This window comes from Macaca thibetana, chromosome 3 (assembly GCF_024542745.1).
Source record: "Macaca thibetana thibetana isolate TM-01 chromosome 3, ASM2454274v1, whole genome shotgun sequence".
Classification (NCBI taxonomy): domain Eukaryota; kingdom Metazoa; phylum Chordata; class Mammalia; order Primates; family Cercopithecidae; genus Macaca; species Macaca thibetana.
Window position 1 is genome coordinate 128356268 of NC_065580.1, and position 16958 is coordinate 128373225.

Here is a 16958-nt window from a genome sequence, read left to right on the forward strand (position 1 = left end):
ATTGAGTATTCAATTTATTTTAAATTTTTAAAATTAATTTTTACAGCTTCATTCTTTAATAGTTGCTTTCAGAAAATTTTATAATGTTTTTGATGAGGTCATGTTGCCTTCATATTTTGTATGCATTATAATTTTTTATTGAGATTTGGACATTAAAAACAAGCTACCCATCACAATCTTTATAATGTATCTTTGTCTTGTCATAGCCTGAAACCAACTGTCTTGGCTAGAGATTTTGGTAGTCTCTCAAACATGTTCTTAAAGTGTGTCTTTTCTGAAATTTTTTGGGTTTTTTAGTTAAAGGAGTTTGTTCATGAGTCAGTAGTCACTTGCTACACCTGTTCCCTGTCTGTGGTACTGCAGTTTCTCCGCTGCTGCAACATTCACCTTGGGTCTCAGTTGACTCAAACTGTCATTCCATAGTATATCACCATTTCTTTTGCATTTTATGTCATGAGAGACAGAAATCAGTGTCTGGAAAAGTCCCTAGAAGTCTGAAATGAATATGTGTGTGCCACTATTTTTCTTCTCTTTTCAAAAAGAAACCAAGAGTTGCAATTTACTTCTTTTTTTTTGAGACAGAGTTTTGCTCTGATCACCTAGGCCGTAGTTCAATGGCGTGATCTCAGCTCACTGCAGCCTCTACCTTCCAGGTTCAAGGGACTCTCCTGCCTCAGCCTCCTGAGTAGCTGGGATTACAGGCATGCGCCACCACACCTGGCTAATTTTTGTGGTTTTACCAGAGAGGAGGTTTCATCATGTTGGTCAGGCTGGTCTTGAACTCCTGACCTTGTGATCTGCCTGCCTCGGCCTCCCAAAATGCTGGGATTACAGGCACGAGCCACTGCACCTGGCCTGCAGTAGACTTTTCTTTTCCTTCTGTATGGCTCTTTGCATTGTGCTCACCTGGGGCACTGCACACACTTAACTCATTTATATATTTTCCACAAATGTATCTTGGTCAGTATGTTTTGTTACATTGATACGTCTGTGAAGGAATTAGGGCCTGTGGTATTTTGCTGTGCCATCTTGCTTATGTAGTTTGTATATTTTTATAGGTTAGATTTGTAAAGTATATTCATCTGAGTCTAGTAAGTGAAGTAATTGTTATTTTTATTTCTTTCAGTTGTGTGTTCTCATTTTGCCCAAGACCTTTGGCCAAAGCAGGGCTTAAAAGATTCTTTTCAAAAAGTGATCCTGAGAAGATATGGAAAATATGGACATGAAAATTTACAATTAAGAAAAGACTGTAAAAGTGTGCATGAGCATAAGGTGCACAAAAGAGGTTATAATGGACTTAACCAATGTTTGACAACTACCCAGAGCAAAATATTTCAATGCGATAAATATGTTAAAGTTCTTCATAAATTCTCAAATTCAAGTAGACACAAGAAAAGACATACTGGAAAGAAACCTTTCAAACGTAAAGAATGTGGCAAATCATGTTGCATACTTTCACAACTAACTCAGCATAAGAAAACTGCTACTAGAGGGAATTTCTACAAATGTAAAACATGTGGAAAAGCCTTTAACCAGTTCTCAAATCTTACTAAACATAAGATAATTCATACTGAAGTGAATCCCTACAAATGTGAAGAATGTGGCAAAGCCTTTAATCAGTCCTTAACTCTTACTAAACATAAAAAAATTCATACTGAAGAGAAACCTTACAAATGTGAAGATTGTGGCAAAGTCTTTAGTGTATTTTCAATCCTTACTAAACATAAGATAATTCATACAGGAACAAAACCTTACAATTGTGAAGAATGTGGCAAAGGCTTTAGTATATTCTCAACCCTTACTAAACATAAGATAATTCATACTGGAGAGAAGCCCTACAAATGCAACGAATGTGGTAAAGCCTTTAACTGGTCCTCAACTCTTACTAAACATAAGAGAATTCATACTGGAGAGAAACCCTACAAATGCAATGAATGTGGTAAAGCCTTTAACCAGTCCTCAACCCTTACTAGACATAAGATAGTTCATACTGGAGAGAAACCCTACAAATGTGAAGAATGTGGTAAAGCCTTTAAACGGTCCACAACTCTTACTAAACATAAGAGAATTTATACTAAAGAGAAACCATACAAATGTGAAGAATGTGGGAAAGCCTTTAGTGTATTCTCAACCCTTACTAAACATAAGATAATTCATACTGGAGCAAAACCCTACAAATGTGAAGAATGTGGCAGCGCCTTTAGGGCATTCTCAACCCTTACTGAACATAAGAGAGTTCATACTGGAGAGAAACCTTACAAATGTAATGAATGTGGCAGAGCCTTTAACTGGTCCTCAACTCTTACTAAACATAAGAGAATTCATACTGGAGAGAAACCCTACAAATGTGAAGAATGTGGCAAAGCTTTTAACCGGTCCTCAAACCTTACCCGACATAAGAAAATTCATACTGGACAGAAACCATACAAACCTAAAAGACATGACAGTGCTTTTGACAACACCTCAAACTTTTCTAGACATAAAAGAAATCATACTGGTGAGAAATCCTAGAAATGTGAAGAATGTGACAAAGCGTTTAAGTGGTTGTCACACTTGATTGTATATAAGATGATTCATACTGGAGAAAACTCCGAGAAGTGTGACAAATGTGACAAAACAATTCTCATACCTTATTGCACAGGAAAGCATTTATACTTGAGAAAAATTGTATAAAGAATGAAAAAGTCATTAATATCTGCTCATATCTTACTCAACATCAGAAAGTTAGTACTTAATAAAAGCGTTATCAATGAAATTACTGTCAAAAGATCTTTCAGACAATATAAAGCTGTAAAGTGCAGCAGAGTATTTTGAAGAGAAACATTAAAAATACGAAGAGGTTTGTAGTACCTTTGCTTGTATCATAGATCTTACTGTACACATTTTGTACTAGAGAAAAACCCTGAAGCAGTTGTTCAAACTTTGTTCAATACCAGGAAATTTATGTTGGAGAAAAACCCTATGAGTGTAATGAATTTGGAAAAATACTTTTTCAACAACAGCTTAGAAAACATGAGAGGAATTATACTAAAATATATTTTTGCAAATGCAACAGTAAATATGAAATATATGATCCAAAATTAGGTTTATATAAATATCAGAGAATTCACAGTACAGATATCTTAAGATACTGACACTTCAGACATTACACAAAATCAGAGTGCTGAGTACAGAAAGTTATCCAAAACACAAGTTGGTAGATAACTAATAGTGAAAAAATTTTTTGCAGAGGTATATTTACATTCAAAGTACACTGTTTTCTTTGGAAAAAATTACAGGTTTTTAAAAAAGTGAATAATGATATAATTCAACTCTCAAATCCATGTTGTTTGGTCTTTTTTGGACGGAGTTTCGCTCTTGTTGCCCAGGCTGGAGTGCATTGGCGTGATCTCAGCTCACTGCCATCTCCGCCTCCTGGGTTCAAGTGATTCTCCTGCCTCAGTCTCCCGAGTAGCTGGGATTACAGGCATGTGCCACCACGCCCAGCTAATTTTGTATTTTTAGTAGAGACAGGGTTTCTCCATGTTGGTCAGGCTGCTCTCGAACTCCTGACCTCAGGTGATCTGCCTGCATCAGCCTCCCAAAATGCTGGGATTACAGGCATGAGCCACACACCTGGGCCATGCTTTTCTTCATTCCTATTGTATTCACATGTGAAAGCATGTGATCAACTGTTGTTGCATCAAAGATATGAGAGATTTTTTTTTTATTAGATGGGCATTACTTATGACCTTTTTAATGGAAGAGTAAGAACATTAAAATGAAAGACACGTGATGAAAATCTAAGTAGAGAGGCTCTTGTGGTTAACTGATAATATTGAGTCATGCATGAGGTAGGTGTTCAGAGTAATATTCTGCATTATAGTGAAAAGTTTTTAAATTTTAGTTAAAATTCAGTATTTTATGAATTGTGCTTTTCATGATAAAATGCAGTACATTTCAAAATTTTTAGATTATGTATGAACTTAGATTTTTAAACATATTTTAACGTGTTAAGACTGTTGTGTATTCAGTGAAGCATTTTTATGCCACAAACTTTAACCTGCCCCACCTTACTCAATGGCGTAGGTAAAAGATGATGATAGCAATATACTATTTGGTTACATAGTGGACTAACATCTTTAGTAATCTCTTTTGCCAGTGGCTTTAAACTGCAAATAAGTCAAAGAATATTCCCATAGGTTTTACATTTATATTTTTTCTTATTTAAATCTATTGTTCTTATTTTTCATGGGTACATAGTATGTTTTTATATTTATGCCATATATGGCATGTTTTGATACAGGTATATAATAGGTAATAATCACATCAGGGTAAATGAGGTATCCATTACTAGCATTTATCCTTTGTATTACAAACTGTTCAGTTCTATAATTTTATTTTAAAATGTACAACTAAATTGTTGTGGACTACAGGGTTATTTTTATGGTCATAATAAAAATTATAAAAGTATAAATAAAATACATTTCTGAGTCCTGAATATTTTTTAGAATATGTTATATATTTTTCTTCTAACATGTGGCCTCTTTGCCTACAAGCATATAAAGACTTTTAGTTTTGATTTACATAGAGTTAAATATAGATACATTTTACTTTAAAGATAAATCTCAAGTATAAGAAAATTGTAAGTGTGCTTGTGTGAGTATGTTTGTACCTATTTTCAGAAGAAAAGAGCAATATTGGAACAAAACAAATCATTTTAATAAGGTGACTAATTTACTAGAAAACTAACAACCTCAAAAATGCTGAAAGCAAATCTATACTCTTTCTGCTTTGTATTGAATTCATTACTGTAAAATATTATGGCTTATGGTTCAGAATCTCCCCATGCAGATGTTCTGTTTTTACTTGCCTGGTACTCATGGTAGAGCTGTACATTTCTTTTTTCTTACAATTTCTTTTACAGTTTATGAAGTATTATGTGAGCTGGTCAGGGATTACAACAATGATTTTTTATAAAATTTAGTAGTGTACAAAAAGTAATTTTTAGATGTAATTTTACTATTAGTCTATTAAGTTATAATTTACTTATTTAGTTAAAACATTGCCCTTTGTTCTTTTAATTGGAGAACCCTATGTGAGCCTACTTTTTAAAAGTTATTATTTCTTTCACTTTTCATAATTGATATAAGTAAATTTATTTATTTATTGAATTTGTTCAGGTAAGTACTAGGAAGGCTTCCTGAGTCATGAGGATGCTATTATATATAAACATAGCAGACAAACATGACAGTGCTTGCTGTGTAACAGATGCTCCATAGTAAGACGTAAATACTCCTGTTGAAGTTAGTTTGTAACTTCAAGTCAGAAATGGAATATATCAATGGTGAAACAGTAACATTGATTCTTCATATGGAGAGGACTTCTTTTTTTCTGGGCTGCAAAGCTGAATTCTGCTGAATTTAAAGAGAAATTCTGGTAATTTTCTAATTATCGTCAGGTTTGTTTGTCTTATGTGTATTCCAACAATGTATGCATCACAGCTCCTTCTTTTTCTGTATTATGGCTACAGTTTTCTCACTGTTGTCTTTATGCCATGTCATTTCGCATGGTAATTTAGTAAGTTTTGATGAGAAATTTCGTATTTTTAGTGCACTGAAAAATTGGTTTTAATTGGCGAGTTTGCTTATCAATATAACTCTCAGATTGTTAATTAAGATAAAAGACATACACTGTCCACAGATGAGAGGATTAAATCACTTGGCATTGTTTTTAACTGCAAAAGAAAAATCTTACTAGATTCTTACACAAAGTGTGGCACATATAAAATTTGCTAGAAAATATGTCAGAAATAAATTAATTTTTATTTATTCATTTTTTTTGAGATGGGATATCACTCTTTTTACCCAGGCTGGAGTGTAATGGCCCGATGTTGCCCCACCGCAACCTCCACCTCCCAGGTTTGACTCTCCTGTCTCAGCCTCCCGAGTAGCTTGGATTACAGGCATGCGCCACCATGCCCAGCTAATTTTGTATTTTTAGTACAGATGGGGTTTCTCCATGTTGGTCAGGCTGGTTGTGAACTCCCGACCTTAGGTGATCTGCCCACCTCGGCCTCCCAAAGTGCTGGGATTACAGGCATGAGCCACTGTGCCTGGCCAGAAATTAAATTCTTGAGAGAGCTAATGGTAAATCTGACTGGGCACGCTGGCTTAGGCCTCTAATCCCAACACTTTGGGAGGCTGAGCTGGGTGGATTACTTAAGGCCAGGAGTGCGAAACCAGCCCAGCCAAGATGGTGAAACCCTGTCTCTACTAAAAATACAAAAATTAGCCAACTGTGGCCGTGTGTACCTGTAGCCCCAGCTACTTTGAAGGCTGAGGCAAGACAATTATTTGAATGCAGGAGGTAGAGGTTGCAGTGAGCCGAGATCATGCCACTGCACTCCAGTCTGGGCAACAATGAGACTCCATCAAAAACAAAAAAAAAAAACAAAAAACCAACAACAACAAGAAAAACCCGATAAATCAAACATTTTGAATTTAATTTTCTATAATATAGCACAACTTATGTTTTCACACAGAATCTTCTATCTTTAAGTGTGGCTGTTAAACATTGCAAAATAATAAAATGACTTCTGTTGATTTGAAATTTGGAATAGTATTTCTTTTCCATATTGATATTACAATTTGGAGGAATTTCTTACTTTTTTAGGTGGAGTCTCACTCTTGTCACCCAGGCTAGAGTACAGTGGCGCAATCTCGGTTCACTGCAACCTTCGCCTCCCGAGTTCAAGCTATTCTCCTGCCTCAGCCTCCTGAGTAGCTAGGATTACAGGCACTTGCCACCACGCCTGGCTAATTTTTGTACTAATTTTTTTGTACTAATTTTAGTAGAGATGGCATTTCGCCATGTTGGCCAGGCTGGTCTCGAGCTCCTGACTTCAGATGATCCACCTGCCTCAGCCTCCCGAAGTATTGGGATTACAGGCATGAGCCACTGCTCCCGGTCTCACTTTAAAAAAAAAAAAAATATATATATATATATATATATATATATATATTTGGTTGGTGAAGTTCAGTCTACAGTTTTTATTCTTAGTCACCTATCTGTAGCCAACTCCTTGGTCATTTTCTCTGGAAAACGTTTGGAGATCATGGCAACTTTTGGATTAAAACGTTTTCTATTTCTTTGCATGCAAATTTGTTTTCTGAGTGGTGTCATGGGGCCATAAACAACACCTGCCCTTTCAGTGTCTTTCACACCATTACCATCTGTACCAGAAACTCCAGGTGCCCCAAGCTTAAAAACCCTAAAGTACATTGACTTTTCCCATGGACTGTGCTGGGTCCAGAACATGGTGTTAAATATCAGAGTTTCTGTGATTATGACAGATGACAAAAACCACACGAGAACTAAGTATTTTTGATACTATTCAGCCAAGTTTATGAAAAAGACAGTATTTGAAACATATATCCATAATGTTTTAAAAATGAATTTTTTGATGTGACATAAAATGTGCATTTTTTCTGTAAAACATGATGTTTTGAAGTATATGTACAATATGTACAATTGTACAATGTCAAATGCTTAATTCTAGGTTAATGCTTCACCTCACATAGTTAACATTTTGTGGTGAGAGCACTTCACATTTTCTTAGCATTTTTCTTAGCACTCTTCATTTTTTCAGTATTCTCTTAGCATATACAAATACATTATTATGAACTATAGTCACTGTGCTATACAGAAAAATCTTTTGAACTTAACCCTCTTATTTAACTATAATTGTGTATTCTTTGACAGACATCTTTCCAAACCTCACTTTCTTCTAAATACCTCGGCATCTGGTCATTACCATTTTGCTCTCTACTTCCGTGAGATTAATTTTTTTTAGAATGCATGTGTAAGTGAAATTATGACATATTAATCTTTGGCTTATTTCAACTAATATAGTGTCCTTCAGGTTAATCCATGTGATTGAAAATAATACGATTTTCTTTTTAAAAGGTGAATAGTATTCCATTGTGTACATACACCACAATCTCTTTATTGACTCATTAGATGTTGAACTGTTGATTCCATGTTTTGGCCATTGTGAAGAGTGTTGCAAACAACATAGAAGTGCAGATGTTTCTTCATTCTGATTTTATTTGTTAGGGATATATGTATACAATAGTGGAATTGCTATATTATACAATAGTTTGATTTTAAATTTTTTAAGGAATCTCTGTTTTGTTTTTCATAATGGCTGTCCTCATTTACATTTAAGCCAACAGTGTGCAAACATTTCGTTTTCTTCGTATGTTTACCAATACTTTTTTTTCTTTTTAATATGAGTAATTGTGACAGGAGTGAGTTGATATCTCATAGATTTTTTTCTTTTGGCTTGCTTTTCCCTAATAATAATTGATGTTTAGGATTTTTAAATGTATCTGTTGGCCATATGTATGCGTTTTTTTGAAAAAATATTTACTTAGGCCTTTTACTCACTTTTAATAGTTATTTGTTTTTTATTGTGTAGTCATTTGAGTTTCACATATATATACACACACACGCATATATGTATATACATATACATGTATAGATATATGTATATACACATATTTTGAGACAGAGTCTCACTCTGTTGCCCAGACTGGAGTGCAGTGGTGCAATCTTGACTCACTGCAACCTCTGCCTCCTGGGTTCAAGCGATTCTGCTGCCTCAGCTTACCAAGTACCTGGGATTACAGGCACCCACAACCATGCCCAGCTAATTTTTGTATTTTTAGTAGAGATGGGGTTTCACCATGTTGGCCAGTCTGGTCTCTAACTCCTGACCTCAAGTGATCTGCCTGCCTTGGCCTCTCAAAGTGCTGGATTTATAGGCATGAGCCTGCAGCCTGGCCAAGTTTCTTAAATATTTTTTGATAGTAATGTCTTGTCACATGTATGGTTTGCAAATATTTTGTCCCATTTTTTACTTTTCTTGTCCTGTTTGTTGTATCAGATTTTTTTCAGCAGCTTTTTATTAATAATTTGAAGTAATCTGACATCAATTTTACCTTTGATTCCCTGGGATTTTGAGATTAAATCGAAGAGTTACTGCCTAGACCAATGTTATGGGGGTTTTACTCTATATTTTTTGTAGTAGTTTCAGAGATTCAGGCCTTACATTTAGGTAAGTAAACTATTTGAGTAGATTTTTAGATATAGTGTGAAATGAGGGTCTCATTATATTGCTCTGCATGTGACTATAATTTTCTCAGCACCATTTACTGAAGATACTGCCCTTTCCCTAAGAAGATGTTACCTATATTTAAATTGAGTTAGCTGTAAATACATGGATATATTTCTGGTTTGTCTTTACTGCTCCATTGGCATATGTGTCTGTTTTTATTGAAGTACCATACTGTTTTGGGTACTATAGCTTTGTAGTATATTTCAAAGTCAGGTAGGGTAATAACTTTAGTGTTTTGTTTTTGTTTTTGTTTTTCCTTGATTGCTTTGGCTATACAGGATCTTTTGTGGGGTACCATATAAATTTTAGATATATATTTTTTAAATTGTTATTAAGTATGTCACTGGTATTTTCATAATGGTTGTATTATATCTGCAGATTATTTTCTGTAATATGGGTATTTAACAATATTAAATCCAATTCATGAATTAGTACTATTTTTTTATTGGTGTAGTATTTAATTTCTTCCTCTAATGTTCTTTAGATTACAGTGTAAGATGTTTTAACTTTTTGGTTAAATTGATTTTAAAGTGTAGTTATTACAGTTGTTGTAAATGAGATTGCTTTTAATTTTATTTTGAGGTAGCTAATTGTTCTTGTGTAGAAATGCTACTGACTCTTGTGTGTTGATTTTGTATTTTGCAAGTTTAAAAATTTGTTCATTAGTTCTAAGTGAAGTCTTAGGCTTTTCTATACCGAAGAGTATGTCATCTGCAAACAGGGATCATTTAACTTTTTTTCCAAGCTGGATGCCTTTGATTTTATTCTCTAAATTTTCTGACTTGGACATTTAATACCATGTTTAATAAGACTGACCAAAGTGGGCATTCTTGTCTTGTTCTAGCTTTTAGAGTAAAAGCTTACATTTCCTTGCTTAATATGTTATTAGCTGTGCATTTTTTGGTATATCTGGTGTATATTGGCTTGAGGTGCATTTGTCCTCTACCTATTTTATTAAGAGATTTATCATGAGTATATGTTGAATTTTGCCAAATGTCTATTCTACACCTATTTTTTTTTATTTATTGAGACGAAGTCTTGCTCTGTCACCTATGCTGGAGTGCAGTGGTGTGATCTCAGCTCACTGCAACTTCTGCTTCCCAGGTTCAAGCTATTCTCCTGCCTCAGCCTCCCAAGTAACTGGGATTACAGATGCCCGCCACCATGCCCAGCTGATTTTTACATTTTAGCAGAGATGGGGTTTCGCCATGTTGGCAAGGCTGGTCTGGAACTCCTGACCTCAAGTGATCCACTCACCTCAGCCTCCCAAAGTGTTGGGATTACAGGGGTGAACGCATAAACAGTTATGTAGATAGTTTCTCTTAGATTGACAAGATAAAAGAAACAGTTAAAACATTTGAAATGGGATAAAATTAATCAAAACAACATCTTTTTAATAGCTTGGCATAATTGCCATGCGTTTTGAAATGACCACATTACTAACAAGAAGCAAAGACAAGATTTTTGCTTTACTCAATTATTAAGTTCTGGATCTTTTGAAATCTAAAATCCTGGCTAAACAATTTGAAGGGAGAATTCTTTAGGTGACTTCCTAGGGTTTCCAAGGCAATACGAGAAGAATTTTGATAGGAAAATGCATGCTACATACACATGATTCTCTGATTTGCTTTCGTATGTAAAAATTGAAAATTGCAAATCTGGTTTTTCAATTAACAAAAGATTTATTTTTCAGCAAAGCAAATAATTGCAGAAAACTGATGGGGAACAAATACCATTAGCTGCCAAAACCAGTATGACCAGATTCAGTAAGTATCTAGTCATGCAAATGACAGCCCAATTAAATTAAGACCATAGAGGTGCATGTGGACAGCATTTCTGTGCAATGTGGTGCACCTCCACGGGGCACCTTGTTCTGCCTGCTTACAGAGATAACAATTTCCCCTGAGCAACTCAAGGTGAATACTGGGAACTGAGAATGCTGTGTTCAGAGGGATTACTGGGAACATGGTTAACACACTTTTACCATATTATAATAAAATTTGATGTATCCTACTCTGCCTCAGAAAAGCTTTTAGTAAAAGATTGTTTATTTATAGTACTCAACCTGGATTCATGAAAAATTACAATATTCCAGGTAAATCAGAGACACTTAAATGTCAAACAAATTTTATAAAACACACTTGAATGAGATAAAGTCTTAGCTAAAAATGTCTACTCTCTACTTCTATGGTTTAAATTGTTTGTACACTCTACATAGAAAATACTAGTGTGTGGCCAGGCAGGTGGCTTACACCTGGAATCCCAACACTTTGGGAGGCCTAGGCAGGCGGATCACCTGAGGTCGGAAGTTCGAGACCAGCCTGACCAACATGGAGAAACCCCGTCTCTACTGAAAATGCAGAATTAGCCGGGCATGGTGGTGCAGGCCTGTAGTCCCAGCTACTTGAAGCTGAGGCAGGAGAATCACTTGAATTCGGGAGGTGGAGGTTGCGGTGAGCCAAGATTGCGCCAGTGTACTCCAGCCTAGGCAACAAGAAAAACTCCGTCTCAAAAAAAAAAAAAAAAAAAAGAAAGAAAAAGAAATAATATTATGTGGGTTCTTTTCTCTGCTGACTTATTTTACTTAGCATAATGTCCTCCATGTTCATTGATGTTTTTGCAAATAACAAGAGTTGCTTCTTTTGATGGGCTGAATAGCATTTCGTTGTGTAAATATGTCACATTTTCTATATTCGTTCACCTGTTGATTAACACTTAGGTTTAATCCATACCTTAGGAGTAATTGTGAGGAATCCACTTCCTTTTTTAAATTTCTTTCTTGTTTTTATATCTCTCCTTTTATTTTTATTTCTAGAAGTATTTTAATTTAATAATATAACTTATGACTGTTACTTATCTTCATTTGAGCTTGATTTGGGTCATGAGCTATGTGCCCAGGAGAAATTATTTTACATCCTTGGAGCTTCAATCTACATTATTAATAAAAGATACTATTTTTCCAAGGGCTGTTTTAATTTATACATAGTAGCTATAAGCATTTTTCACTGAAAGGCTCTTCTAAATATAGCAAATATTTACGAGTAAGAATTTATATTTCAAAGACTTTTAATAACTGGGTATATTTTGTCATATTTAGTGTATTCTTTCCGAAAAATGCCAAAATAAGAATTTTATTATTTTTCCTGGAATAACAGCCTAAGGGATTCTGCATTGTGGCTTTGCTAATTTTAGCATATGGTTTTGACTGCTACAATTGAAATTAGGTTGAATTTTAAACTCACTATTGTTTAGCTTGTGTGATTTTTTGGTTCATTTGCAGAACCAAATATATTGGACATGAAGTGCGTGGGGTGACTTGGCTTCATTTCTACTCTCTTTTGTTATTACATTTGGAAATTTGGAAATGATTGGGTTCAAATAAGGTTGGTTTTGAATCAAGCAACAGAAAATCCCAGAAATCACTCACTGAAAGAAATAGCTACTGCATAGTGCTTTTCAGTGAGATTTATACGTGAAACAGAGTTTATTGAAAGTTTGTTGAAATTTGAAACTAATTACCTACAACATATTAGGCACTTGTCTTAGTTTGTCTATGGCATCCCTAGCTTGGGGATGCTGACATTACAGAAAAAAATATTGCTACAGTAATAAGATTTGGAACAAATACTTACGTGCTTGTAAACCTTTACCTTAATAATCTTTAGATAAATGTCACTCTGACTCAATCCTTTTGGCACAACTGCTTAAAATTCTAGAGTCTCCTTCCCACCAAAGTCAACTCATGGAATTTTCAGCTTTTTAAGTTATTTTATTTTATTTTATTTATTTATTTATTTAACCCAGTAAGCTTTATAGTTGACGTCATTATATTGGGATTCCTCAGGCAATTCCTGAGCCTTAGAGCTGCCCATCTTACCTCATCCTTCTTGTTTCACATTGTCTGTTGCTGGGTCCCTCTCACTCCATATTTGAGCCTTAATGAGGCCTCAGTTTGGAGAAACCAATGGAAAGCGTTGCCATATATGTTGGGTTGAGAATCAGGATCCTCTTGAGGAAAAAGACTTTGCATTTATTATTCATAGTACAAAGCTGTATTTTTGAGATGTGGACATGTTTCACTCAAATGAAACTTAAATTATTTTATCAGCATGCCAATATGCTCAAAATAACTATCAAGTTCATCAAATGTTTTGCTTTGGACTTCCAGAGCACAAAGATCAATATATAAGCATTTGTTAGTTTTTTTTTTTTTTTTTGGTGTCGGTTTTTGTTTTTCTTTTTAAGATATTTTCCTACTTTATGCTGATGTCAAGCTACACAAAGCTTACCAAAAGCTTTATTTTACCAAATTTTTTATATCAAAAGTTCAAATACTTAAATATTGAAAGCGACATTCTGGATTACCGTTTTCCAGGTGATGTAGTTTGCATTTATTAGTACTACCTTTCAGTTTTTACTTATGTGGTGCAAGATTATAAAAATGCCTTCCAGTTGATTTCTTTCTTCCCCCCCACCCCCCACCCAGGACAGAGTTTCGCTCTTGTTGCCCAGGCTGGAGTGTGATGGCGTGATCTCTGCTTACTGCAACCCAAGCCTCCTGGGTTCAGCCAATTCTGCCTCAGCCTCCTGAGTAACTGGGATTACAGGCCTGCGCCACACGCCCGGCTAATTTTTACATTTTTAGAGGCAACCGAGTTTCACCATGTTGGTCAGGCTGATCTCAAACTCCTGACCTCAGGTGATCCACCTGCTCTGGCCTCCCAAAGTGCTGGGATTACAGGCGTGAGCCACTGCGCCCAGCCCACCTTCCAGCTGACTTCTTAGGTAACAGCAGAGTCTGTTTTCTCAGACAGCAGCATAAGAATTCTTGATATACCACGTTTAGAGGTACTGAACACAACTGGATATATCTGCTGAAATATGAATTTATCCATAAACTCATCAGAGACTAAGTAATGGCAACACGTTATAGTTCAATATTTTTGTCTAAATTCTTGTTGAGCTGCATCCGTCTGTATATGTAATACTGAGTTGCCAACAGCTTCTTTATGCTAAGTCAGAACTCATTTTACCTGGTGGTTTCATTTGAAATGTATGAGCTGTATTATGTAACATTCAAAGAAGTAATACAAATTTAATTCAAAGACTATGGAAAGAAGAGTCATACAGGCACACTGACAGTGATTTGGAATCTGGCAGGTGACAATGATTAACAGGTTGAGCAGATTCAACTAGACCTAAATCCCTGAAACAATACTGAAAGACATTTTAAAATTAAAAGTATATTTGACACTTCAATAGATCTATGAAATTTGAAAGAAAATGATTTGTTTACTCATCAATCAAAATTTTTGAACACTCCATTAAAAAAAAATAAAATAAAATTAGTCAACTATCCCCAGACTTACTAAAACAAGACTTCAGTATGTTTGAAAACACAAATTATTAATTAAAAATATCCATTTCTTGGCCAGGCGCAGTGGCTCACGCCCGTAATCCCAACACTTTGGAAGGCCGAGGCAGGTGGGTCACCTGATGTCAGGCGTTCAAGACCAGCCTAACCAACATGATGAAATCCTGTCTCTACTAAATATACAAAAATTAGCTGGGCACAGTGGTGCGTGCCTGTAATCCTAGCTAGTCGGGAAGAGGAGGCAGGAGAATCACTTGAACCCGGGAGGTGGAGGTTACAGTGAGCCGAGATCATGCCATTGCACTCCAGCCTGGGCAAAAAGAGTGAAACCTCCTCTCAAAAAAAAAGGAGCATTTTTAATTTTTTTTTTTTTTTTTTTTTTACTACTGTGCCGTTTTATAAAATAAGCCTGAATTTGTGGAGTCGTTTTTTAAAGAAGTCAATCTTTTCTGAAGGAAGATTTATACATTAAAAACTACAGATATAAATGTCATTATATATATCATTTGCTGAACCCTACAGTAATCTGTAAAGTTTGTGTACACCAATCTTACATTACCTAAAACATAACAGTTTTTTATGTTACACTTAATGTACAAAAGTTCAAAATATATCTAGACAGAGGGGAACTGTGGCTGCCACTTTTAAAAAACAAATGTGGCTAGGCGCAGTGGCCCATGACTGTTATCCCAGCACTTTGAGAGGCCAAGGCAAGTGTATCACCTGAGGTCAGGAGTTCAAGACCAGCCTGGCTAACATGGTGAAACTCTGTCTCTACTAAAAATACAAAAATTAGCTGGACATGGTGGCAGGCACCTGTAATCCCAGTTACTTGGGAGGCTGATGCAGGAGAATTGCTTGAACCTGCGAGGCAGAGGCTGCAGTGACCTGAGATCACGCCACTGCACTCCAGCCTGGGCAGGAGTGAGATTCTGCCTTAAAAAAATTAAAAATAAATGAAAAACAAATGTTTGGCCAGACAGGGTGGCTCACGCCTCTAATCCCAACACTTTGGGAGACTGAGGCAGATGCATCACCTGAGGTCAGAAGTTTGAGACCAGCCTGGCAAAACATGGTGAAAACCCGTCTCTACTAAAAATACAAAAATTAGCCAGGTGTGGTGGCATGCGGCTGTAGTTTTCAGCTACTGGGCAGGCTGAGGTAGGAGAATTAATTGAACCCAGGAGGAGGAGGTTGCAGTGAGCTGAGTTTGTGCCACCATACTCCTGCCTGGGTGACAGAGTGAGACTCTGTCTGAAATGATGAAAAATATTTTAGCACAAAAAGAACAAAATAGTAAACTAAACTGTGACAGTTTAGATGAAAAACATGATAAATGACTTTTTATTTGCACTTGTGATGGGAATCACCTTTATTCATTTTGGAACACACAGGAAATGCTGCAGTGGTAACTTGCTGGGTAATGACTAGGATGGTATTTACTGTCCTAGGGATGGTGGGATCCAGTGGACCAGAATCATCAGTACCTGACCATGTTCACTGCTGTCCTTTCTCTCTGTGACTAAGATTCGTTTCTCAGACTCCTTCATCAACTCTGTTTCTACTGTGGTGTGGAGGGTTTTTTGCTGCTTTAGCATCTGCCTTTGATTTCTTCTAATTTTCTTTGAAATTTTATTTTTCTTGTCTATCTCTAGTGCTGGCTTTGCTGTTCCACTTTGAGGAGTTCTGGCAGCTTCACCCTCAGCTACTCCAACAGTCTATCCGTTTGGCTCAAGTTTCTCTGGGTTCTTCTGTTCCTGGCATCTGAGATTTCTCAGCAGAGCCTGGTTTTCAGGGACCATGGCTAGCACCATGTTGCAGGAAGTCAGGGACCCTGAACGGAGGGACAGCTGAAGCCATGGCAGAAGAACATAAATTGTGAAGATTTCATGGACACTGATCACTTCCTCAATCAATACGCTTGTGATTTCCTATGCCTGTCTTTAATCTCTTAATCCTGTCATCTTCCTAAGCTGAGGATGTATGTCACCTCAGGACCCTGTGATGATTGTGTTAACTGCACAACTTGTTTAAACAAGATGAAATCTGGACACCTTAGAAAAAGAACAGGATAACAGCGATGTTCAGGGAACAAGGGAAATAACCATTATGTCCAGCTGCCTGAGAGCTGGGCAGAACAGAGCCATATTTCTCTTCTTTCAAAAGCAAATAGGAGAAATATCGCTGAATTCTTTTCTCATCAAGGAACAGCCCTGAGAAAGAGAATGCATTCCTAGGGGTACATCTCTGAAATGGCCAATCTAGGAATGTCTTTTATGGTTGCAGATAAGGGATGAAATAAGCCTCGGTCTCCCATAGCACTCCCAGGACTATTAGGATGAGGAAATTCCTGCCTAATAAATTTTGGTCAGACCAGTTGTCTGCTCTCAAACCCTGTCTCCTGATAAGATGTTATCAATGACA

At 36.1% G+C, this 16958-nt stretch overlaps 2 protein-coding genes across 3 annotated transcripts in view; one reads left to right on the forward strand and one right to left on the reverse strand.

Annotated features, from left to right (window-relative positions):
• The window catches only part of LOC126950209 (zinc finger protein 273), a 33237-nt gene extending 30482 nt beyond the window's left edge, over positions 1-2755 (forward strand). For both annotated transcript variants that reach the window (XM_050783492.1, XM_050783491.1), the window contains one exon: positions 1127-2755. In XM_050783492.1, the coding sequence (XP_050639449.1) occupies positions 1127-2511 (1385 nt within the window). In that variant the 3' untranslated portion in view covers positions 2512-2755. The remainder of the gene's footprint in view (positions 1-1126) is intronic.
• Positions 1-16958, reverse strand: part of LOC126950211 (zinc finger protein 680) — a 473756-nt gene that overhangs the window by 441753 nt on the left and 15045 nt on the right. The gene's annotated exons all lie outside the window — the stretch shown is intronic.